Below are 26,517 nucleotides of genomic sequence, written 5' to 3' on the forward strand. Positions count from 1 at the left end.
CATTTGACAGCTGTTTATTCTCCAGCCTGTGTCTTGTGTCCACTTCCTCCTCCCTGCTCAGTTATTTACTTTCAGATTACAAACTCATTAGAGCAGGTGTTACTCAGAGAAACAAAAGCAAACGGACAGAAAAGAACCCACCCTCATCCCTAGATCTTTGCTGGGCAGCATAAAACCCAGCACATATAGTACTAAAACAACCTTCCCATTCTGTTTTTCAAATGCCACTTGATTACAGCATTATAAATTTTCTATTGTCTGAAAACGTGAGTGATTGCTTCCAAAGAACATGATTGTTTTCTTTTTCTGCAGCTCTTTACAATGGATAGCTTCAGTTAGCTTCGGGTTTTCCTTCAAAATTTCAGTTTTCATTCTTGTCACATTTATTCTGAATGTACAATTTTTATAGCTGGGTTTTGTCCTTGGAATTTATCCCCTGCATCTAACATATGTTGGTAAACTGTAATTATGAGCTGACCTAGTTAACTAAAATAAATTTTCAGGTAGGTAGTACTAACAAGAATATTTTGACAACTTTAAAATTGAGGTAACACAAATTTGCAGAACCTGACCCCAGTTTTCAAGAGAAAAAAAAAAAATTAAGAAGAAGCACAACCAAACAAACACTTCTTAAATACAGACCAAGCAAAAATCAAAATTTAATGAATACTCTGCACTGAAGAATATTTGGGGTGGAGTTATGTCTGTCAACTGTGCTGCTACTTCCAAGGTGACCTACCTAAATGCTTGATGATATTTAGCTTGGTATCTTGTTTTCAGCTATCTCCAAACAGTCATGACAGATGACTAATTCCCAAATTTCCTTTTCCTCTCCTGTTTTTCTTCCTTAAGGATGTTAAAGTAAGAACTGGGATAGTCACCAGTGAGTACAGCCATCTCCAACAAATGGAAGAAGTTGCATAATCCACAGATTGAGGCCAGGAAGATAAGAGCCAGTGTTTAGCTGAGGAGCTGGGCTGGGAGGTGTGGCCTGGTCTCAGAGGAGGTTTGGTGGAAGATTTTTCCTAGTTTGAGCAAAGCATTGACTGACTACATACTGAGACTACTGAGCTTTGCTGAAATCTAGAACAGGAAGGAAGATTTCATGAGTAATAGCTCACTGAAGGTATTTGATAGTTAACATCTACCACAAGAGAGATCAAATAAAGCTGAAATGAAAGTATTTTATATATAAAGTATTCCACACTACAAATTAAAATTATAACAAACCATTTTTCTAAGACAAATAAACAATAATGTATACATTCTTTAAAGAAATAGAATAGACATTCACATTATTTGGTGGTGATTTTTCCACATTAATCAAGGCCTATAATCTTTGATGCTATTTTTTTAATTCAGCAATAAAGTGCAAATAGAATGTAATGTCTGACTTATAAATCTACTCTGTAAGAGAGGCCAGGTTAACAGGAGACTATCTTTTACACAGACACAAGTCAAGATTTCATGCCTTTGAGACCTTAAGAGAAATAGTGGCATAAACTAATCTTACCCTCAAAACCCGTCTCCCTGTTGCCATGTCATGGACACCAGCACCAATACCAGCACTGGTTTCACTGCTTGCAAGCAAGGCTGTGGTTTAGGTCCATTTCTTTTTATTTCATCCAAACCAATACCCTTTACAAAAGCAAGATCAACAGTCACTGTCAGGAATAGCATAAAATTTTGTTACTGCCATTCTGTACTGCAAAGCTGCAGGCTGGTAGCAGTTAAAAAAAACCACAGGCAATTGCTTAACACACAAACTCTTCCTCAGGCCTGAGGATGAGGCATGACCTTCCAGGTGAAGTAAAGTTGTTTCCTTAAACAACTTCTCTGAGTTTAACTGAATTGCATCAACCAACTAAAAACTTGTAGAGAAAAAGACAACTTCTGCTCTTGGTGCAGAGCAGAATAGGAAGAGAAGAGGTTATAATATCTTTACACCTTTTAGGGCAGCAACAGACAGACAGGTAATCATCTCCTGCAGAATAATGTGAGCAGATTTCTGTGCACCAGAAATTCAAAACACCTCATTCAGCATCCACGACTGATTTTCATAAGGTACCTTGCAGAATATATTGAGGTTCAAACTTGAGAGATCAAAGATTAATTGGGGAAGAGGGAGTAAAACAGAGGGGCTTACAGGTATCTGGATATTTCCTGAGATTTGTTGAAATTTTTAAGTTCACTGCAATATGTAGTCTGTGTTTGGTCCCTGCTGCATTGTTTCCTATGAGGACATCTGGAAGTATGTGACATTTTGGGAGGCACAACTATCTCTGCACATTACCTTGTTCTTGCTGGCTGTGATTTCAAGCTTATGTAACCATCTTTGCATGCTGCTAAGCTATGACTGAAAGAAGAGACCTTACACCCACTACAACCAGCTGTACTTCCCATAAAACTTCTAGTTACTCATTTTACATGTAAAAACAGCTTGTTAAATCAATGTGTTTCTTGGAAGCAAAATAGGTAAGCATTGTAAGCACTAACCCTCTGTCCAGAGACACTGTGTATCAACAAACTAGATGTAGTATTTAAGTACCATTTGATGAAACAAACTATAGGGGAAAAAACCACAGTAAGATGTGGTAATTTACTAAGCTACTTCTCAAGAAATTCCTTCTCAAAAAGAATAAAATTTATAAAGTTCCTCTAATCTTTTAAGAACTAAAACTCCCTAATTGTTGGATGAGTGCAGCTGTTCTGAATGGCAAACTCCTACTGAGAATGCAGGAAAGTATTGACACTGTGGAATGGTAGAGGAAGATATAGAACCCTTCCACCACCTCACAAATAAAGGCCCTAAAACTCACATTAAAAAGTTCATTAATTTATGTACACGTTAACATCCATTCCCTTGACTGTCCTTAACTCAGGTCTTCATGGTCCCTTTCCTTCAGCTCTCTAATACCAGACTCCCCTGCCTTCTTCTCTGTCTTGCCTGCAGACCTCCTGCACGTTTACCTGCTTTTTTTTCCCTTTGCTTGCTCATTCTGTTATGCCCATTTCTCCTCTGTCTCATTTGGAGGTCCTCTTCACTTGTTTGCAACTACCAGAGGCTGATTTTCTCAGAGAAATTTCTTTCAAGTATCACAATTATCCATCAGCCACCTCACTTCAGTCCCTTACGTGACAAACCTGCTTGACTACTCACAAAACCTCCCTACACAGCTCCCTGGCAAGATGTCAGAAAGGTTTTGAAGAAATCTAGCTGGTGAGCCTCAAGAAACCTTACTTTAGTTTAAGCTACTTCATTAGTCTCACCTAGAGGGGAAAGACAGGTGAATCACCCTCCAAATGTGTTCAGCTCTCCCCAAGTTTAACCTGAGCATCTGATTTTTGAAGAGCTGAAGTGCAGCACCCACCTTGTAGATATTTACAGGTACTTGTCCTAGCCTGGGAAATGAATTAAGATAATACTAAGTGGAAAGCAATAGCTGCACTCAGGGAGACATTTATCTGACCTGTGTTGGATATGTACAGTTGGGTAAAATTAATTGAAATTTATAAACTAGAACTAGGTTAAAAGGAGCCTAGAGTGATTAGCTCAATTAATTACATTTAGTTAGATGATTCCCAACCCTTACATAAAGAGAAATAAATCTTTTCTATTCCCAGAGCAGTTTCTCATAGCGTATATGCATTTCTTGACTTCATTTCTTTGCCACAGCTTTGGCCTGAAAGAATGAGTTGATAGTTTTATTTTGCAAATCCCTTATCCTTCTAGTCACCTTCCTTCATTTTCTCATGCCTCAAACTCATACACTGAAAATCTCAGGTTTGCTGCTGCAATTGACTGTTTCTTCCAAGAGAAAAGGTAACTCGATTTAATCTTAAATTTACAATTTCACAGATCATATGTAACTCACTAATCTCCATTTTTGATCTCCTATTCTAAAGATTTAATTTCTCATTCCAACATACTCCTCTCTATTCCTTGGCTTCTCTTCTGCTCGCTTCCTTTCTTCATCTGTATCTTCACCTGCTTACTCCTCATTTGCAAATATAAAACTGTTTGACCAACAACAATATTACTCACTGCCTTCCTGGACTATTAATAATGACCATGCTGAGCCCAACCAAATCCACATCCAGCTCAGCACTCCAGTGATGGAAGCTAGCAGTGATCTTTGCCTCTTGGTGACTTTCCATCCTCTGCCAAATTTATGACCAAAACCAAATCAATCTTTCTTCCAGTTACTGAATTTCCTCCCAAATCTGCCTGTGTTGCCTAAACACCAACACAGGTTTTGGCAAGACAGTAGATACACTGATTTTGTAAGAATAACTGCAGAGATTTTAGCAAAATTTTAGGCCACATTGTCAGTGAGATGAGACTGAAATATGTATCATTCTCAGGCAGCTGGAATATACAATGCCTTTTGACTTGTACAAGCCTTCTTACAGACTTGGATACATATGAATGATGGCAACCACCTACATCTGAGCTCATGTTCTTATGCTCTCTTTCCAGGCAGTGGAAATCTGACTGACACAGGGGACCTCAGCTCCTGCTTCTCAATGAGCTCAGCACCCCCAGGGACTGCAGCTGCACTTTCCTCTCCATGGCAGCTCAGCACAGAGCTGTCTGTAACCCACACTGCTCACAGTCACAAAGTACACAGGCCACTGCCTGTCTATCAGCAGTGTGTCAACATGACCTGCCCTGGGCTGTGTCAGCAGAGCTGCCCAAATGTTCCGGGATCCAAGGAGGAGCAATTCTCCCTCAGCAGGCTGGCTGACGTCATGGCACCATGATGGTGTGCTGTGGGAAGCTTTAGAAGGGCTGGGGCACACTCAGGTAGGAAGCACAGACTAGATAATCTTGCCAAAAACTTCTCTGTTTTCTCTTAGTCAGTAAGACAAACAAGAACACAGAAAAACTCCCAAGGAATCCCATCCTATCTCGGGGCCTCTCGCTGCTCAGAGTGACCCTGAGAAATGTTAGAAAGTCTCTTTTCCCAGCCTGGTGCTCAAAGAAGGAGTCAGAGCTCTTCATTTCTCAGTCTCAAGGTTGTTTATTGTTCCTTATCTATAAAATATTTTCTCCTGTCCAGCTGAGGTCCGTTCAGCAAGACAATCCAGGCACTCTGCCTGCCCCTGGGGCAGTGTTATGTCTTTAGACTATAAACTACCTGTACAATGGTTACAGTTACTGTCCAATACCTATCACCTGTGTTAGACAGTGAGCTGCTACTCTAAACCAATCTGTGAGTGCCAACACCACAGCAGAAGATGGAGGCCAAGAAGAAGAAGAAGGAGAAAGGCTGGACATGCCCAGATCCCTCCATCTTGCCCCCTGAACACCCATTCTTAAAACCCAAAAAAATCTATTTTTCATCCTGTGATAAATTCACTGTCATTCTACTTAGGTGTCGTGGCTTGCAGATCTTCATCTAAGGTTGGTAACTTGCTCCATGGGTCATAATCAAAACCACAGGGGCATCTTGGGCTCTGTGCCAGGGTCCCTGAGCCCCCTGGCAGGGGTCTGGGCTGCTCAGGACAGCCAGAGGGATGTCCCGGGTTCCAACAATCCTATGGACAGCCTTAAGAGCACCCTGCAACTGCTTCCTTTGACTGATAGAAAATAATTCACTTCCTGTCCACTTGCAACTCTGAACACAAACGAGTTACAGTAAAAAATCTATTGGAGAACAGTCATGGCATGATGCCAATAATATGAATGCATGTTCTTACCTGTAATTCAGTGGAACTGACAGATAGACATGCCTTGATATCAATCTACCTTAAAGCTGCTTTTTAATGTAATTGATAACTTAAGAAACATTTCTAGGATATGCAAAAATATTTTTGATGAAGGGGAGAAACCAGTTTCCTACACTGAATCCTTCACATTCTGAGCACACAGCCTTGTCTTAAATAAATTATTTTGCTGTTATTTTTATTTTCTAGTATATCATAAATTACACTCCACCATCAGTAATTACATCAAATAAAGCCATTATTAAAAAACCAGAGTGCCTATGAGAAGTTCCAAATTAATGCAACTGGAAAGTCAGGCAATTTTTTTTGTACTGAACAGATGGTAAAACTCTAATTCTCCTACTTTCTCAGCCAGTCTGCTACCAGCCCCAAACAAGAACTTTGGTCCAAATGCTACTGAAGTCAGTGGGAAGTTTGATGTTGACTTCAGTGAGCTTCAGCTCAATTGCTGCAAGAGGCAAAACTCCATTCCTCATGGACCTTCAGAGCCGTTAACAATGGTGGCTGAGAACAACAGCTCCGGTAGTTTTGTCAAGGTAACATCCATCCAACAAGAACTAAACCAAGACACACTTCTTTGCCATTCCCCATGTGACATCCATAGATGAAATGCATCTCTGTTGCTGCCTCCTTTGGATAGTGTTCAAAACACTGAATGAAATGCAGAAAATTTGCATATAAAATAAATATAAAATATTTGCATATAAAATCTGCATATTTGCATATAAAATCTGCAAATAAAATAAATAATTTTTTCACCTGTCCTACTCTTTATTTAACTCTCTACCAATTTAAGAATCAACACTGGAGAAATGCTTTTCACCAATAATAACTGAAGTCCCTGCTGTTGCAGTTTCTTAATTCTGATCAACTTTAGCCACTTGCAACTCCTAACCCACTTCTAAAATATTTTTTTCAGTGGTTAAATATGCACACAGTACTTTGTGAAAGTACTAAACTTAACATGCAACATTTTTTAAGTCTTTGAGTAAAGTTTCTATCCTCAATTACATTTAAATCCTAGACACTGTATGTGTCAGGAACTCACAGCTAAAGGTTTAGGAGTATATTTCATATTTACCAGCTGAAATGTGACTTGTCTTTTTGTTAGCAAGTTAAAAAGTAAATTCACACTCATTTGACAGACAAAAATTCTTCCTGTGATTACTTCAATACAACTCTGAAGGAACTTTTACACCCGCTATGGAACAAATTTACGTAGTGTGTGGAACAAATGTTTCTGGAAATTTCCACAACATATCAATGTACTCATTTAATAGGAAAATGCATACTGAAAAATGGGATTGCACACAGCACAAAAGATCAAATTATATTGCAAAATTATATTCACAGAAGGTTATAAGCATCGTTTTACACATTAGAGGTCAATGTGAAGGCACTGCAGCAGGCACATTTACTCTTTCCTGAAACATATGAGGACAACCTCTGCTATAAGCAGCAGTGGTTTAGGACTAATGAAAGAACATGATTAAGAATGTTCACAGCTTACTTTGTTATTGAGTTCTCTATCTCACCCAGCCTACCTATAATGAAAATAAAGTACCACTGCAACTTTCTGAATCAATTAGTCTACTTAAAAGGCTGAGCAATGAAAATATTTCAGTAGTTGGAGCTGCAGCTTTTATTGAAGGTACTGCTTAGTGTTACAACCATCAACACAAGAACGGAATAACCCAAACCTTTGCAACTGAGCAAACATGATCAGGATGTATTTTTCCACAGACGATTACTTTGTAAAACACTTAAAAAGAAGTTCCATAATCCTAAATGAACTGTATCTCATAAATTAATAAAGATTTCTTTAGAATATTAAACTCCCAACCCCAGTGTTTCATTAAAGACTAATGAATACTACTATGTACTCAGCTGATTTTTTTTTCTGTGAAAAAGAGAAGAATCTCTCTCCTGGCCAAGACCTGGGCAAGAAAAAGAGAGAGGAAAAAGACTTTACTTTTCCTTATTTGCTCACGTTTAACATGTTACTATAAATCATCATAGAATGATGAATGATGAAGGTAAATGTCAAGAAATGGAAGAATATGTGCCTGTGTTGGTAATTGCACCTTAACAAAACACCTCACCACAGGAAGAATCTACAAAGCTTCATGAATTATAGAGGTAGAAGAAGCAGGAGTCCAAATCTTGTATCTTGGTTAACTCCAACTTTAAATCTTCTAATTTCTTAAAAAAGTTTGTAATTATGTTGCAAACTAAAGGTCAACATTTAAAGATGCTCACTATACTGGAAAGTGCAGACAAAAGTTGACCACAAAAAAAAAGGGAAAGAATGAAATTGGATTAATCCATTCCATGAAATGGTAAAGGTCATGAACTTCTGCTTCCCAAAAAACTTTTAGGAAGAATTCCTGAAATAATGGGGAAAAAAACCAATAAAAACATGTTTCTATAATTACTTTGCTTTTAAGACAGTTTTCAGCACACATTCTAGAGGTCTCATGTGCATCTGTCTGTCTTCAATTTTCATTTAAAGAAGATGAGACTGTGCACAAGAAAAAAACCAAATTAGTATCTTTCACATATAAGCAGAAATAATCCCAAAAATTGGATACCTTGTACAATAACAGTTATGTCCCCTGATTGTGTCTAAAAATTGTACTCCAAAATTGAACAGAATCTACAATAATAAATAGTTTGAACTCAAGATTAATGAGATCTGAAACACTGGTCAATAAAAGAAATAAAGGAACTCTAATGGAAGAGACAGCTAAAACTGTTTCACTTCAAGCAATGCAAACATTTTCCTGCATCTTGTCAAACACAATCAATCCCTTCCCATCTTCAACAGAGATCCCTGACATATCAGTGAGGTCCCTATCCCAGCAAGAAGTAGGGAGGCTCAGCTTGTTTTGCTGCCTTTAAAATGCCTCCAAATTATTCCTCCTGAGCAGTGGATTCACTGTGTAAAAGCAAGGCTGCTCTTCCCCCAGTCCCTTCCATGCAAGGACAGCCTTAACTGGCAGGCAGGGATCCTTGCCGAGGCAAGAGCACGGGGAAGCTGGAGGGAAGTAACAAACACACACATTGTTTTTGTGTTTCAGCTACAACAAACTGAAAAAATACTCTGAGACCCAAACTGATTTGCAGTTTGTGTTTATGGAGACAGAATCAAAATCTGACTACTTCGAAAGCACAGTGCAGGCTATTGCATTATTAGAGGTAAAAATTACAGCTATTACTTGCAATATTTTTATGCAAGCTTTCTCTTCAGCAGATTAGGAGAAACAGTCTATATCTATAGCAACCAGGAGAGAAGAGGGATGGATAAATTCAGTCCAAGCCATTTCTCCTTAAAACCTTGCATCACTACAGCAAGCATAATAGCTCATTTTTATTGCCACTTGACTGAAGCCTCATTATAAACATGGTCAGCTGATTTTAATTCCTTCCTAATAAACAGAATGTACATGAGGAAAACTGCAGCAATATTCCTCTGGAAGGCTTTCTTTGTTTCTTAAAGGAATTTAATTTTTTGTCTTAGAAAAAGATTTCTTAGGGATAGTTTATTTAGCTTTCACTCTGATCTCCATAACCACCCTAGGTAGACGTTAAAATGCGAAAAAATACAAAATTCTCCTAGTCATGACCTTCTTGACTTAAAGTGAGCTTTGGGAAGATACTGTAAGTGAAATGAGGCTGACTCTATAAATAGATATTAATATAATAGACAATTCAGGTGAGCATACAGTGCTGAATGTCTCAGTGCAAGGAAAGAACTGCCAGGGAGACTGTCACAGGAGAATTGCATCCATTTGAAACAGAGTTTGTTTCCAGGATCCCTTCATGCCCGTGTGGGTCACTTCCTAGGTGGGGACGTTTAGTGCAGCTGGTACCTTCTAAATGAAGAAGGAGTCGGTCAAGAATGTCTCAACACAAAGTGGCTGTTTAATGGTCCGCACTGGGCAGCACTGGGGATTTACTGACGGCTCTGAAAGAGCCTTAAGCCGGAGCCGGGGCTGACTTCCACCTCCAGCAGCACGAGTTGGAGGGGGGACTCCACCAGAGGCAGCATCTGGGGGATTGTGGCCCGAAGATTTCCTGTCTCCTTCAAATATACGGGCAGTTCGGTGGGCTGAATCCAGCAAACCGGGAGAAGAGTTAAATATGTGGAGACTGGAAGCATTTTCGGGGACTCGCCACTGGCGCACCTCGATTTTAGGGGCCTCGTGAGCGGAAGTTTTCAGCATGCGGGGCCAGCGGGTGAGAGCCGCCCCGCAGAGCTGTCCCCCGAGACGGGACACGCCGGGGGGCAGGAGGGGCGAGGGGCCGGGAGCGGGTCGTGACAGACCCGGGAACGGGCACGGGCAGCGGGAGGCGGTGCGGAGGCACCGGCGAACGGGGCCGCTTCTCCGGAGCCGGAGCTGAGGGACCAGAGGACGGAGCTCCGGAGCCGGCGCTGAGGGACCAGAGGGACGGAGCTCCGGAGCCGGCGCTGAGGGGCGAGCGGACGGGGCCGCTTACCCGGAGCCGGTGGAGAGGGACGGGCGGACGGGCCCCCCTCAGCGTCCGCCGTGCGGGCGCGGCCGCCGGGGCCCTGCCGAGCTGCCAGCGGGGAAGCTCCCGGGCAGCAGCGCGGGGTGCGCCCCCCGCCAGCCCCGCGCCCCCCGCCCCCGGCCCCACTCACCGATCCGCGCCTCGGCGGCGGCCCCCGCGGAGGGCGGCTGGATGCGCGGGGCGGCGGCGAGCACCTGCGGCGGCGGCAGCGGCAGCAGCAGCAGCAGCGGCAGCAGCGGAAGGACGGAGCCGAGCGTCCCCATCATGCCTGGCCCATCGCATGCCCCGCTCCCCTGCCCGCCGCCGCCAGCCCTCACTCCATGCCGCCCGCCCGCCCTGTGCCTCCCGCGGCCGCTCCCCGGCTCCGGCAGCCGCAGCAGATTCAACACCCAGGACAGCGACCAGCGCCGCCCGCCCCCGGCCCCGCCCCGGCCCGCCCGGCAGCCGTGAGGGGGGAGCGCTCCCCGCCGCCCGCTCCGCCCTGCCCGCCCCGCCGGGACCGCGGGGAAGCGGCTCCCCCGGGCAAGGGCAGTGCTGGGGCTCCCCCGGCCCTCACCGGCCCTGGCGGGGACCGGGATCCTGCCCGGCAGCCCCCGTAAAGATGGCTGGGCATGGGAAGGGAGTTAATGTGCTTGTTTCACACACCTGTACGGGGAGACAATGGAGCCGTACAGGGGCAGTGGCCATAAACCGAAACACGAGAAGTTTCACCTCAGCAAGGGGGAGAACTTCTTTACGTTGAGGGTGTCAGAGCACTGGAACAGGCTGCCCACGGAGGTCATGGAGTCTCCCTCTCTGGAGGCATTCCAAACTCTCTCGGACATGTTCCTATGTCACCTGCTCCAGGTGACCCTGCTTTGGCAGGGAGGTTGGGCAAGGTGATCTCCAGATGTCCCTCCAGATGTTGGAAGGGACATCCAACCCTAAAAATTTTGGGATTCTGTGAAACCAGTCCACCCTATCAAAGTTTTGTCCTGAAACATGTGCCAGCTGAGTGGATCCTCCCTGTGATCTCCTCAGCAGCTGTTTGTGTACCAATGCTTTCTCTGGTAAAGAAAATTACTGGCTATTCCAAAGGATTTAAAGAGCCTTCAGGTAAACAAACACTTCTGTGAGTTTGCCTGGGAGACATCCACCGGTGTGCCATGTTCATCCTCCCCCTCCTGTCCCTAAATCACTCTGTGCAAGTGGGAGCATCGGTCCAGGCTGCCAGGAGGGATCAGGAGTCTCAAGCTCATGGAGTCCCTCCTGGCTCACAGGCTCTCCTTTTCTCACAAATTCACTGTAGCAATACTCAGCCTTTAATCACAGCCACCAAGGTGACACAGCACAGGGGCCATGTCTCGATACAGGGGGATGTGTTTTTGGCCAGGACAGCCAGCTTCATGCCGCACCATATGATGTTAGTCCCAGCCCCCTCTTTCACTTAAACATCTACTTTATTCTTCCTGAAGTTTCAGATTCCCATGACCTTCGGTAAACAGCTCTAACTACACCTGACATGCTTCATCTCTACCTTTGCCCAGACTGAGACATGCTCGAGGTATTTAAAAAGAGTAACAAATTTAGTACATGAAGTGGCTTTGCCATAGAGCAGAAAAGCAAATTACGAAAGTCCACAGAATAGGCTAACCCTGGAAGAGCAGAGCCCTTCCTCCTTTCTCTTTTCCAAGAGTTGGGGCAGGGGGGCTGGGGAGAACAAGGGGCACTTACAGACAGCTGCAGACAACTCTTGTCCTCTCAGTTTTGCTCTGTGGGAAACCATGAACCTCTATGCTGGGAAAAAAAAATCATTGCTTCTAGAACTGGTGCAAAGTCACCTCCTTTCCTTTGTGGTTAAGGTTGGTGACTCAGATGCAAAAAGGGCAATACTTGATTCAGAAAACAGAAATTTCAGAAAAATGTATTGATACTGGATGGTCTTTTTGAACATTTCTGCTCTTGAGGTCTGTTACATGACTGTTTATGTCTTGCAGAAGAGTGGTTTCACTAAGCCAAAAGGTCCCTTTACCTCAGAAAAATCAATTTTGACGACACTGAGAGAAATCTGAGCACTATAAGAGGAGAAACAAAAAAGGAGGGAAAAGCATTCTGGGGAAAGGACAAGATGAGAAATGAAAGTGCTGAAACATAAATTAGTATATTCTCATGGGTTATGCAAACCATCTGGCTTTAAAAACTAGTAGTGGGAACAAGGAAAAAGGTCATCAGAATTAGCAGAGAACTGCAAAACAACTGAAGGTAAGAAAGCAGCAAATGGCAGGCACAGCGAGAGAACAAGTTGTACATCAAAATACAAGATAGCAGTGATATTACTGGGAATCGGTGCAGCTCTGCAAGGAATGATTTGCATAGTTCCTGTGAATTTATGATCAAATACTATGTAGATTTTAAAAGGAAATTAAAATTCTCATAGCCACTCTGTGCAGAGGATTAGCAAAATAACAACATTTGTTCAAAAGCATTTGAAGCAATGTGAAAAATCAGGACAAGAAAGGGCATTCATCGAGGACAGGAGGAAATCCTTGAATATCCAAATCCAGTAAAAACTGGAGTCAGGTGTCAAGGAAAGAGTAAAGAGTCAATCAGCAGGTGAATTAGGCATTTGGAGATAACTCAAGTAGCAATTCTCAGGACTGGGAAGTGCAAGGCATTCCCTGCCTGGTTGTATTTTACAGTTTTGTAGTAGACTTCACCTAACAAAGAAACACAGATCTGTCTTAAAGCCCCAGGAGCAGACAGATTGAAGTAATGTCTATTAGGTATAATGAATTTTGTTAATGAAGTGTAAAAACTGCAAGGCTTGAGTCTGTGTGTAAATTAGATGAAAAACAGTATCACAGTGTAAATAACGTGTCACATGCATCTTCCTTGCTGCTTCACAGTCATTTTATCAAGACAATTATCAGTGCCAAGGTTTTCAATAGCTCATATAATAAATTAAGCATCCATGTTTAGGTCTACCAACCTTGTGAGGTTGTTTTGATTGTGGTTTTTCTTATCATGTTTTCAATAAGTTTCTGAACTGTGGAAAAAGAAATCCTAAAGTGCGCAAGTCATTTGTGAAAATTTCTAGAAAGGCTAGAGAAATTACTCCATTCCCGAAGTCAGGGATGTTGTAGTGCTCAAAAAGAACTGTGGGACTTCATAGTTTTGAAAAACAGTATCAGCAAATTATTTCTCTAAGGGCAAATTTAAATCTTTTTGGTGAGGGGTTCTAAAGATAATATTGAAAGGTAGGGTGGAGTATCAGCTCTCCTTGCTAGTGTGTCTGGAGGTGAGGGTGAGGCTTCATGAAAGAATGACATTGGGAATTACAGAACTGAAAAATTCAACCCAATGAAAATCCAGTCCAACACACTGAGGTTTAGCATGTCCTTAATTGCTGGAGCTAAGTCTTTTTATGATGCCCATTTAGATGTGGAAAACATGCAAGACAAAGTAAAAGGAGAGCTGGCTAATCTATATGATTTTATGCATGTGAAAGATTTACATCCTTATCCATGGCAACCACAGCTGAACAGGAGTTTTTCAAGGGAACACTTTTCTGTTTGAAAATGCTGTGTTGTCTGACTAAGGCTTTTCATGAGAAATAGACATGTTTTAATCAAAAATCCACTAATAAGGGCTAGAAAAAAAGATCCAGAGGGGGCCAGAAATGATCCCAGGATGGCTAATTAGCCAAGTAGCCAGGACACTTGTGTGGCCTGGTGGTATTTTAAAGGGTCAAATTGTTGCTCTGGTTGATTCAAAGACATGAACTAACCACTGGATATTTAGGTCAGCCTCTCTCAATTTCACTGGGCCATCCAGATTATATTAAGATTATATTAAAGGCAAATGGCCCTGCTAGAAAAGACCTTGTAGGTACTAGTTTAGCATGGGAGAGGCAAGAAGATCATTATAGGATTTATTGATTTATTACTGTTTAGAATGAAATATTAGGAGTAGGGAATTAATCAGCTGGGGATTGAGTTAATAGTAGAATTTTTTAGAGATGTAAGAACACAAAGTGCCAAAATTACACAAACCAGACATTGATTGAGTGTAAACAAGAAACACAGGATTCAGTCAAAGTAGAACACTGCCAAAAAATAAGTTAGGCATAAAGATACACAAAAGGGAAATACTCTTAATACTTATCAATTTGTAAATAATTGTGATATGAATAAAATGTTGTAAACAGAATTTAAATAATACAGGATAGTTAGAGGCTAAGTATTATAATTTACAACACAAATGTAAAATCTGAGTTTTACTGTGTACTTAGTTAGTGAGGTTGTGTTTGAAAGCCTTTGCAGGTCTGTTTTACTATTTTCAAATGGGAATTATATTTATAAGCATAGGTGCACCTGTGTGATTGTAGAAATTGTATATTTTTACTGGGTAGAAGTGCATGTTTCATCCAAGGATCACAGAGCTATTTGTCAGTTTATCCAAGTATAAAGAAGAGCCTGAACAAAAGGTCAGTTCCTGCTATGCTAAATACACTCTACCTGCACAGACAAACAAGCCCTAAGAGAAAAAAAAAAACATTAAAATTACCTTCTTCATTTTCTTTCTTCCTCTCATCCCCCTGTCCCCTCCACTCCCCCTCTCCAAATCAAAACTTCTGAGCGCATTAATTGCAGATCATTTGTCCTGCTAATGGGCCCAAAGTCCACAGGGAACAATACCTATCAGGCAGTTTATCTTTGATTCAGTAACCTAGATATCTTGGCAGAGCTTTAAGATGTATTGGAGAGTTAAGGGTGAAAGGAGAGAGAAAGAGTAGAGAGGCTTGTGGTGTATCTATGCCCAGAAAAGACAGAATTTATATTGTTTTATTATTTCCATGTTCTGGCCTGAGAGGATGTAGGTAAAATATTCAAAGCCTGTAGATGTATCCACAGACACTGAGGGAGGTTTTGAAGGCTCTGATGCACATGTAACACTCACCACACCTTTCTGAGGGCAGACAGAGCTGCTTGAGCAGCAGTGATCCTCCTGCACCTTGTGTGTCTTTTGAGGACTTGCACAAGACTGTGAAAAATGAGGCCACAAAACGCATCTCTAGAGCCATCTTGGGGTGTCATGGTGACAAGGAGAGCAGCACCAATTGCCACTGTGCAGGTTGCAGGTGTGAGCAGTCATAAACTCTGCTCTGGCAGCTGACACGCACTGGGCACTCTGCAGGGTGATCTCACAGGGACATCAAACAGGGACTGCAGAACTGTTCACACATTCATACCCTGGCATATTTTAGTTACATTTCTTTACTGTTGTTGATGAAAAGTTTAAAGTCACAAGATTTATATTCAAATTATGTGGGGGGGGGTATTGCAACTTTATCACAGAGGTTGTAATAGTCCTTGGTATTAAAAATATCAAGAAAGTTTAATAGAAATTTTGACTTATGCACTTAACCATAACTTCTTTTACTCATGTATGTTGAAAAGTACAGATGTGGTTATCTAGCTTTGTGTATTTGATCCTTTCAGTAAGAGAAAATTTATAACTTACTCCATGTAAGCATTTTTTAAAATATAGAATTTAAATAGTTAATATTTTAAAGCAATTAAGAAGGAAAGACTTTACTCTGCAATAAACAATATGTCTAAAAAGCTACCAAGTGCCTGAGACAATAAGTGTCTAAAGCATGAGAAGCTCTACAGAAGCCTGGATTACTGAGACCAAAAGTCATACCACTCTCTCCATAGCAGTACAAATACTCACTTAAATTTTGGTGGTTGTATTCTGAATTTGGAGACAAAGTTTTAGGACAAAGTTCCTAAAGGGAAAAGCCTTTAACTGGTGTGAAAATGTATAGTCCAAGGTCATATAAGCAGTAATTGTGATCTTTTTCAATTGTTGAATAATTCATAGTGTAACTAAAATTATTTGAGAGGATTTTAGCATTTGATACAGAAATCACCTATTTTCAGTATTTTTTATTTAATGTCTATAAAACTAGCAGAGCCTTAGAAATTTTCTAATGAATTCATACTGAATACAGTTTAGCATGAAAATAAATATTTGCAGAGTCTAGAAGATATCAGACTGTTTGATGGAAGATAGTGGTATGATTAACTTTATGAATATCATAGCAATTCTGTTATACCTAAGAATGATGTTGTCTGGCTGTTCTCAGCTATTTTAAAGCTTTTTTTCTTGTTTCCAAAATTTTATTAGAAAAAGGCTTTGCCCTGGTTCACACTAAAAGTTTTACTCTAGATATTTCAGCATCACTGAGGAACAAGAGTTCAATACAGAGCCAGAAGGAAAAATCCTAGAGAACTGTGCAAGTGCATGACTGATGAAGTTTAAAAAGAAAAAAAAAAAGTAGGTTGATTTTAGTTATGACTGCTAAGATGTGAGCCTGTCTTTTATTCCCTGTGCTGTAACTGAATGATAATGGTTTTTATGTGTTTCTGGAAAGGAGCCTAAAGTGGAATGTTCAAGGCCTCAGAGATGAAATGCAGCTAGAGAAAATTACCAGTGAGAATAGCAGGAGATGTGACTTACATTAACTGAAGACCTAAACATCTTTGTATATGAGTGCTCAGGGCTGACTTCCACGGCTGTAAGAAGCCTTGGTAACAGAGCAGCCACTTCAGTGTGCATGTGTGAGGAAAATTTCCATAATCTCTCCTGCTGGTTTGCTAGGGATGCTGGAGAGAGCAGCTTCTGTTAATGTAGGCATTTGCAGGTCTGGATTGAACCCAAAATCATTTAAGGCTCATCTAAAATTCTAGCTGACTTGTTCAAATACCACTGCTGGTGATACCTACAGGAAACAGGTTGCTGAAGCTGCGTTTGGTGTGAAGCTGTTGGAAGAGAAGGCAAAGGTGGAGTGAAGCAAGTAACAACGTGTAGATGTCCAGAATCTGTGAAGAACAAACCCCTGGTGTCTCAAGGCAGGGCTACAGCAACTGATGAATCCAGCTCTGAGGCCATTCTGACATCTTTATATCTGGTGTCAAGCTATAAAAGGGAATTTGGGCTTCCTTGGGAGAGGAATGGCCTCTGTGAGAACAAGCACAGGTGACTGAGGTGCTCTGGAGCTGGTCCCTTTTGACTGAGAAAGGCTGAATTTCCAGCTAACACCCACTGTCACCTCAGTCCAGCACCAGCTGAACTGGGACTTGCCTGTTTTGTAGTCTCTGGAGACAGATTTTAAAACAAAACCACATTAATTTCTGCTGATTTTCGTGGGCATTTAGAGCCTCAGCACAGTTTAAAAAATTGCTGTCTGAGCACACCATGATGGGATATCCAAGTGAAAGGATTAGACAACTGTAATGTTTTTTGATAATAAGGTCTTGTTCTTCACAACCATCTTGAAACCCTTAGGTGTGCAATAAATAATTAGATTTGGTTGCCATTGATCAAAATGGATTTGAAATGTCAATAGGGAGCCAATTTTTAAAACTAATTAGGTTCTTTTAATGGGAGGGAGTTAAAAAACAGTTTAAAAATTCTGTTTTCATCTAGCTTTGTTAATCTGTAAGACTTGATACTTGGTGAATGGATTTTACAAGAAGTAACTAATCCCCTGGGATAGCCACTCCTCTTGTACTCAATTAAAGGATGAATGAGATTACTGCACTTTGTCATTCTGAAAGAGTTGGCCTGTAGTTGGTTGAAGCTGCTGGGGAGGCTCTGGTTATGTGTCCCCCACTTGCTGTACCTGACTCAGAACCTGCAGCCTGGTTCCAGTGCTGAGCACCCACAGCTGGAGATGGGTGCCTTGAGGCAACAAGTGTTACAATCTGAAAAACATGGAAAAAAATCTGAGGAAATTTTTTACCTTGTTGTCACTGTGCATTTTTAAGATGGCGATAAGTAAACCTACAGGGAGCTGGAAAGAGACATGAACCACTGTGAAATTCTGGGACTGCAGGAGTGCCATAGTAATGTCATTGCAGAAGGAGCTGGGTATGCACAGCAGGCAGCAGGCTCAGTGTGCTGAACCATGAGGGGATAAAAGCACTGACCATTTGCTGTGTCATCAGCAGCAAGGGGTTTGCATGATCCATAGAGCAGGTACAGGGACAGTTTGTATGGAATGAGTAACTTCTCTTAATGCGATTGAAGATGTGTCACTTGACACATAATCACAGGAGAGATTTAAGCTGTGCACGTCTTCATTTTGATATCACTTGACTTTTGAGTGCCTGGATTTCAGCTCTAAAAACACTCTTAAACCATGTCTTTATGTGTTTCAAAGAATCATAGAATCTTTAAGGTTGGTAAAGACATCCAAGATCATTGAATCCAACTGTTAACCCAGCAACCCTGTGTTTGCCACAAAACCATATCCCCAAGTGACACATCCACACGTCTTTTGAACACTTTCAGGGATGGTGATCTCATCCCTACCCTGGGCAGGATATTCTAATGCTTAAGCATCCTTTCAGTGAAGAAATCCATCCTAATATCCATTCTAAACCTCACCTGGCACAGCTTGAAGCCATTCCTCTCATCCTGAAAACATACAAGGGAGGATCTGGTTTCACAAAGCACCAAGTGCAGATTCTTGCATTTTTCAGCCCCTTGCTGTGCTGGTGAGAGGAGGTGTGCCACAGCAAACTGTCAAGAAGTCACCTGTGCTCCCCTCCATTATTTTCTTCAGTAACTCTCTCACTTCAGCTGCGTGTTACTGGAGACAATCTGCCTTGGGGGTAAGCTCATCCTGTGTTCTATCCAATTCTCAATGTTCGATTGTCCTACTTACTGTAAAACACAGAAACAAACCTGGTGGATGTCCAGAGGTTAGAATATTTGCTATAGCTGCTGTGTGTCTATAAGCTTGGAGTATCCTTAAGGATATTTTCTTCCTGGTACACTGTAAAGGAAATGTAGAATTGACCAATATGTTTGATAGCAACTCAGAATGGAACAGGAGCAACTGAGCTCAGATCCTTTTCACTGCAGTTTTAAAACAATGTTTCTTGACATGGGTTATTTTGAATAGCTAAAAAAGAATGAAAAAAAAAGTAAGCACATAATTTCCAGTTTAAAATATTAGAGAGTCTTGCTCTCAGAGTACAAGACTACTTAGGTCTATGATGCATTTCTTTTAAAGGAAGGTCACTTTTTGAGGGTATGCTGTGATCAGGAAAAAAAAAGATAGGGAAAGTTCATGGTAATGACAGCTGGGGAGAGGAACATTGTTTAGACTACACTGAAATTACATTATGTGTCTCTGCAAGTACAAGATTATGTTGAGAACAATCATGGGTTTTAGAGAAAATATTAAAAGTTGAATAATAGAAAAGACAATGCTCTTTTTCTGTTCTGAATCACCACTTTAAAAGCCTTCCTGTTGCTCCCTGTTGTAGTTAAGAGTGTTCCAATGGAGCATCAAAAACCAAACAAAAGTACCTACTTTGCTTCTCTAGGGAATCTCCCTCCTAGTCTGGGCATTTCTCATGAACTTTTCTGCTCTGTATAACAGAGCTTCCACTGTGTGTGATGAAGAGGTACACAAACAGATGAACAAGGTTCTTGCTCTGAGGTATGAGATGGGTACTTAATATTCTATCATTTCACCTCCTAGCTTGCCAATGAAAAAAGGAAAATCATGGTGAAGGGATGGTAAAGGCACAAAATTCTACTGGCAAGAATTACATTAGACACAATTAGAAAAAACACCAAGAAAAAATAAACTTGTAACTGGCATTTTCTTTCATTAGCAGATGAATAAAATTAGAGATAAAAGAGCTGTCCTAAACTGGAACTGCAACAGGAAGCCTGAGAGCCAAAAGGATGAAGATGGTCTTCACAAATACGTTTATGAAAAAAAATCCTTTGCTTCCCTCTCACTATAATTAAAACAAACAAACAAATCAGCAAAAAAGCCCCCCAATCAACAACAAAAAAAAGGTTCCATATATTTTTTTCCACGGTCAGTTTATTTCCAGAGACAAAAGCATCACACCTGTTGAGATGTGCTAATTGCCCAGGAGAGTCTTATCAGATAGCACAGATAGAGTGCTTTCTAATATTAGATCACACTGAAACAGGCCTGCTTTTAAGCATTCCATCAATGCATCATGATCCACTGATAAATTAAAAACTGCAGGCTAGGTTCCCTGGTCTCTACGTGCTACTCAGGCAGTTTAAGGCTCTGTGATCTCAACTGGGAAGATAAGAATCCCCCAGAGGCTGGCTGACCTGTGATGGATGGCTTAGGAACCGAAGTTTGCTGTCAATTCCAGTGCAGATCAAATCAGGGAAGCAGGAGGCTGTAATCAGATCCCTTGAGCTCTTTCTTGCATCAAACACTTCTCAATTTCATGGCAGGTAGACTGATTTTATATCCTTTTTGAGCCCTAGCATAACATTAACTTTTAAAATTCTGACAATAGGAAACACCTACAAAAGGAGAAAAAAATCTGATGTGGAAGATGGTAAACCCACTACTTCTTTCATTTAAAAATCAGATTCTTGGGACATAGAGAGCACCATGCAGTGTCCATCTCAGACATTTTTGCTACTTGAGTTTGAATATAGATTGTTGTGATCATTGCACATTTCCCAGCAGCTCTTGTACACAAGGCAAACTCATCTGCTGTGCCCAGTGACCAGCTCAGGCACTGGCAAACAAGTGTTTTACACACTGTGGGGGCACAGACCCATGAAAACCAATGTCCTGCAGACCAAGAGATCAGTCCACAAGAGGGAAACTGGGGACAGAACAGAAAGGTAATGATTTTTGTCAGGAAGGATGATCCCCTTTAATAAAGGACCACTTTTAAATATAGAACAAGCCTTAGAAATTCTCTTTGTGCAGAACTGAGAAAATACTGGGAGTAAAGGCCTTTTCTTTATCCTATGTATTGGTAGTGTGCACCATAGAGGATGGTGTAAGAAAGGACACAGATTTTGGCAGTGTGATGAGCAAAATGAGCCTATCCAGTCAAAGGAGCTTTTCCTTCAATGCAGGACAGTCACACTGTCCTTAAATAGCCAGAACTAGAGCAGGAAGTAGAGTTACTTTGGGTTGTTTTGCTTTGTTTTGTTTCCAAGTACTGTCCTAGACTGGTCTAATTGAATTTGTAGGCTCTTACAGATGCCACATTTTTCCTTTAGAGGCTGTTCTAAGAAAATAAAGTTGCAAACACCTGTTTTTAATAACCATGGCAAGATTTCAGAAAGGTCTATGCATGAAGCCTGAATTTCTCACTAAGAAGCTTGTGTTCAGGTACCATTTTAGGCAGTGGGTAAGTAAGGATGTCAACAAGTAGGAAGCAACACAAAAAAACCCCAGCCAAATCAATATTATTTATTCAGATGGAAGCTGAGCTAACACAAACAGTTTATCTAAATGTTTAATAATTACCCCAAAAGGCAGGAAGCACACATCATTGCACATTGCAGAGAACTCTGAAGGAGGCTGGGCTGGCTCCATCCCCTATGTCCTTTGATGTGGGTATGGGGTCACTCAGGATTCAGGTACCTCTCCAGCAAGAACTGCTAAAATGTACCTGCTTAAAATGTAAAGCTTCACAGCAGAGCATCTGCTACTGCAGCACAATAAAAATATATTAACCCAAGACAAGGATTTATTGCAGATGTAGTAAGATGGGTAAGGAACCAACTGAACGGAAGAGGGAACTAGATTAGCTGAAAAGTAATTACTAATGATGTTTTGGAACAGCATCTTATTTAACATTTTCATTAATGATAGCACAAAAAACAAGGATAAAGTAATGAACTTTGAACATATATTAGAAACTGGGACAAGTCGACAGAATATAAAAAAAATACTAGAATTTTACATAGCAAGAATCTAGCAAAGTGACGTCTTAAGCAATGAAATAAACAATTGTCACATCATCTGTTTGACAACCAAATTATTTAGCTAAGAAAAAGGTGTTCCTCTGGTTAAAAAGAATGACACAAGAGATTGTGTCAAAGATTGGTGACAGCTTCTGCTTACTAGAGTCACGAGCAGTAACAAAATAAAAGTAACAGAACTCCTACTGCCCACTGTTTTCAAACAGTGGTGACAGAACAGAGAATGAAATTTCCTCAGTGCCACAGCATATCATTATTGCAACTTTGCAAGAACCATGATGTGGAACTGGAGAGACAAAGGACTTTGATTAGAGAAGACCCAGAACACATCTATGCTGAACACCCTAACCAAGTGAAAACCCCCCAGTGATTGCTGAGTAAATGAAAGCCAAAGCTACAGCGCTGCTGGAAGCCTGGGGCTGTGCCTCAGGTCGTGCTCAGACAAGCAGCCACACAGAGCCCAGGACCAAGAATTCTTATCCAGAGCAGATTAGGCAAGGTCTGTGCCTATTTGCAAGGGTTAATGAACCTGAAGAACTGCTGGCCTCTCGTGGAAAATTCTGCAGCTGCTCCTGAAAGCTGCCCTTTGCCAGCTGCTTGTCCAGGTGCCAGCACTAAGCCAAGCTCTTCTCTCAGACACGGGCAGTGGCCACAACAGGGGCTGCTGGCATAGGCACAGCTGGACTCTGCCATGGTCTTGGTCTGCAAAACACTGGAGCAGATCAGCAAAGAATATGGGAAGTTCACTGCTGTGTGTCATGGTTTCACATCACAGTCATCAGGAGTGTCCTTCACTAAGCATCCTTCAGGTAAGGTGAAAGACTTTGTCAAAATTAGTCCAACTTCCTTCTGAAAGTCAAAAGACCTCAGAACACTTGAGAGCAGCACATGGGAGTTTAAATATAGAGTTTCAGCTCTCATGGAGTAAACAACAGGTGCAAGGTGGGTTTTTTTTAACTTCCTTGGCTATTCTGAAGGTTTGTGTGCTTGGATCCGTACCTGAAGACATTTATTTGCTAAGAAGCTTGAGAATTTATCCTGGTTTTTCCTAGCTCACAAGTTGAAGCTGTGATAGGTGGCAGATGCAGGGCTTTGTTTCCCATCCAGACAACAAGGCAAATGAACATTGTCATTACAAAAAGGGCCGAAGTCCTTACAAACAATGTTGATTACTGAAAGTAGTTTAAAGTTATTGCTTTCTTCAGTCTCATTGATCCTGAATGCATATGCACAAAGGGAAGAGCTCCAGACATGGCACTCGCAGGTACAAATGTGTCCAGAACGTTTCTTCTGCAGGCAGCTCTTCATCACCTGCCAGTGCCAGTTGCCCAAAGGTGTGTCATAGACTGATGTTTTCTTGCTCATTTTTCAAGAAATTTTATTAATGAAAGTCAGGTTCAACTTCTTCAAAAAGCTGAACAGATCTCAAAGGGTCTGTCTCAAGATTAAGGGAAGTTTTCAAACACACCCAAAAAACACCACCTCTTCCCCGACAGCACTTTTGATTAATAAGATGAAACAAATCTGTTAATCTGTTTTACAGGTTTACAAAAGATAACAGCTTAAGAAATGTTCTATTTATTTGTCTCTCCCAAACAGAAGGAAAATGTAGATTTAAATTTTTGCAAGATCAAAGTTTGCAATGAGAACAGCAAGTGAAACACAGAACTCCTCTGATATTCTGGTGAAATTTGCCATAAAGGCCTAAGGAGAAAGTCCTGACAGACCTTGACTCAAGGAATGCCAGCACCATTATCTGTGTTGCAGAAAGCCAATGTTTTTTCATGGCATAGCAGTTTAGCAGAGCTGGACTAGAAATTGAGTTGAAATATGTTCACCAGCTGCAGGACTAACAGAAAATTTTTTCAACCCTCTTAAGAACCACTTGAGTACCAGCCACCAGGAAAACAAAGGTTTATCTTTAAATATTTTACCCTTCCTAGCAGTATCACCTCTGAGTTCTTCAAAGGAAATCCACATATTTATGATGTTGATAGAATGACCTTCATTTCCTACCTAGCTGACAGGGCTATTGCATCTGTACCATGAATTCCATGAATAAAACAAAATTATACACTGAAGAAAAACAAGGCAGTAAATTTGGATTCTTTTCTAATATAATGATATGAGCAAATACTGAGAGACTGAGAAGCAGAAAAAAGAAACTTATTTACATATTCATTGAGTAATTTGTATAATCAGAAGATTTAAAAGGTCATTACCGGAACACCTGCCTGTTAACAGATGTAGAAGAATGAAGGCCAAAGAACACAGTTTTTATAAAGATGTTGATAGATAAACAGTTGGCAGATTTGCAGCTACCTGCTGGGGCAGCATTAGTTCCTTTGGTCAGGCCACTGTTGTGGATGAGGTACATCTGGAACTCATGAATCCAAGCACACACTGACTGTCCTGTTGCAAAGCTTGCCAGTTGTTTATTAAGAACTGCACTGCTTTTAAATATCAACATTCCACCTAAAACAGCTTTTATCCAGTAGGGAAGTTTTATGTACCAAGGTCAAACATGAGTCTGATGTTTGCAGTGACAGCAGATATTGAAAAAACCTTACAGTCTCTTCCCATGGAAAGAAAACCAGCAGAGTAGATGCTTGTTTAGACAGATGGGAGATACAGCTTTGCACAAATCTTAATCAATAATGAAGAGTCTGTCTTAATTTGGCCAGATTGGTTAACTTCAGTGTCAGTGCCCCTCAGTAACACTGGAGACTCAATAGCCATTTGCACAGGCCCACCCTGAGAATCACTTCACTGTACATAACCAAGAGCTTCATGTCCAGGTCTCCAAGTCTAAGCTGGAGGATGAGACTTTGGTCTGTGGCTCAATTGTTTTTTGGAGATTCCTATTAAATCTCCTAAACCAGACAAAAGTAAAGCATCAGGAGCTGTGGTTCTGGCTCAGATAAATTCCTTCACAGTAGCTGGTATAGGGCGGTATTTCAGATTTGTGCTGGAGACAGTGCTGATAACACAGGGATGTTTCAGCTACTGCTGAGCAGGGCTTACACAGCATCATGGCCTCTCTGCTTCTCACCCCACCTCTAAGGAGGCTGGGCAGGCACCAGGAGTGTGGAGGGGACACAGCTGGGACAGGGGACCCCAAGTGACCAAAGGGATTCTCACACCATCTGGCACCATGCTCAGCAATAAACTGGGGGGAGGTTGTGCAAAGGGCACTGCCCAAGGACTGGCTGGATGGTTTTATTTCCCTTTCTTTTTATCTCTTTTCCTCACAACTTGAAAAAGTACTATTATTTTTACTTAATTATTCAACTGTTTCTATTTGACTTGTGTCCTTTCAGTCCTGCCCCCATGTCTGAAGGGGTAGAGGTAGTGAGGGAGCAGCTGGGTGCTGCCTGGCTGCTGGCTGGGCTTGAACCACCCCACGAGCTCAGACAGGCAATTTACAGGTATCTCCATTAAGGCAAAATAACATCCTGCAATGAGCATTCTTTTAGTCTTGGTGATGCCTCAGGTTTTAGCTTTTATATTTTTCAGATTCTGTACTGCTTTAGTTTGTAGTTCTGAGCTTCGTATTAGGGGATGGTAAGGTCTCTTCACAGACTAGGGAGACAAAACAATTCCTTCTCTAGCTGGGGACCAAGGACAACCGACCCAAATCTCAGGCCCAAGATAAACAATGTGGACTGAAGAGAGAAAAACAAGAAGGATGGGACTTCATGGGCTGGAGCTGTAATTGGACAATTAACTCCAATGTGCAAATGGACCAGAACTTCTAAAAGTGAGAGACCTCGTGACTGGTCGTGCATTTGGGTCCATCTTGGGTGTAGCCCTGGCTGGGCTCTTGTACTACCCAAGGTGTAGCACACCTTTTAATAAATACCTACTTTATTCCTTTAATACTGTCTAGCCTCTATTCTAGGTCAGCCTTCCCAAGGCATCATTGGGAGAGAATCTGATTGCAAGAAGAAAATTAAATAAGTGGCTTAGATGCCTGCATTATCTGTATCCTTAGTACTAACTGATCAAAATAGCTATAATTTTAAAAATAGTTAAATATAAACCAATTTATATATTACTCAAGCCTATGCTTAATACTTAAGACACTACCCCCCCCAGTGTACTGGGGACTGAATCACCTGAATATTCAAGTCATGAGGAGGCTCAGGGGAGAATCTGGTCCAATCCCCAGCTCAGCAGGGTTAACTCCAAAGCTATGACACCATGGAAGGTCAGAGCCCTCCTCCCTTGTCAGCCAAGTTCTGCACATCTCCAAGGATGGGTATTCCACAGGCTTTCTGAGCAACCTCTTCCAGTTCCATTTCTCTCTCATAATGATTGTTTTTCACATCCAACAAGAAATTCTCTTGCTCAAGTTGTTTCTGTAGCCTCATATTCTCCTCCAGTCATCTCTGGGGAAAGTGTTTCCTTTACCCTCCTGCAGGCGCCTGTGTGGGTGGTGCAGGATTTGTCCATCAGCTCCAGGTCTTT

General features: G+C 41.4%; 1 protein-coding gene across 1 annotated transcript in view; it reads right to left on the reverse strand.

The window, feature by feature from the left end:
* The window catches only part of PTPRN2 (protein tyrosine phosphatase receptor type N2), a 636,053-nt gene extending 625,509 nt beyond the window's left edge, over positions 1-10,544 (reverse strand). Inside the window, exon 1 of the mRNA XM_066551162.1 lies at positions 10,394-10,544. Coding sequence (XP_066407259.1) covers positions 10,394-10,529 — 136 coding nt within the window. The 5' untranslated portion in view covers positions 10,530-10,544. The remainder of the gene's footprint in view (positions 1-10,393) is intronic.
* Between the last annotated feature and the right edge of the window lie 15,973 nt (positions 10,545-26,517).

This window comes from Molothrus aeneus, chromosome 1 (assembly GCF_037042795.1).
Source record: "Molothrus aeneus isolate 106 chromosome 1, BPBGC_Maene_1.0, whole genome shotgun sequence".
NCBI lineage: Eukaryota > Metazoa > Chordata > Aves > Passeriformes > Icteridae > Molothrus > Molothrus aeneus.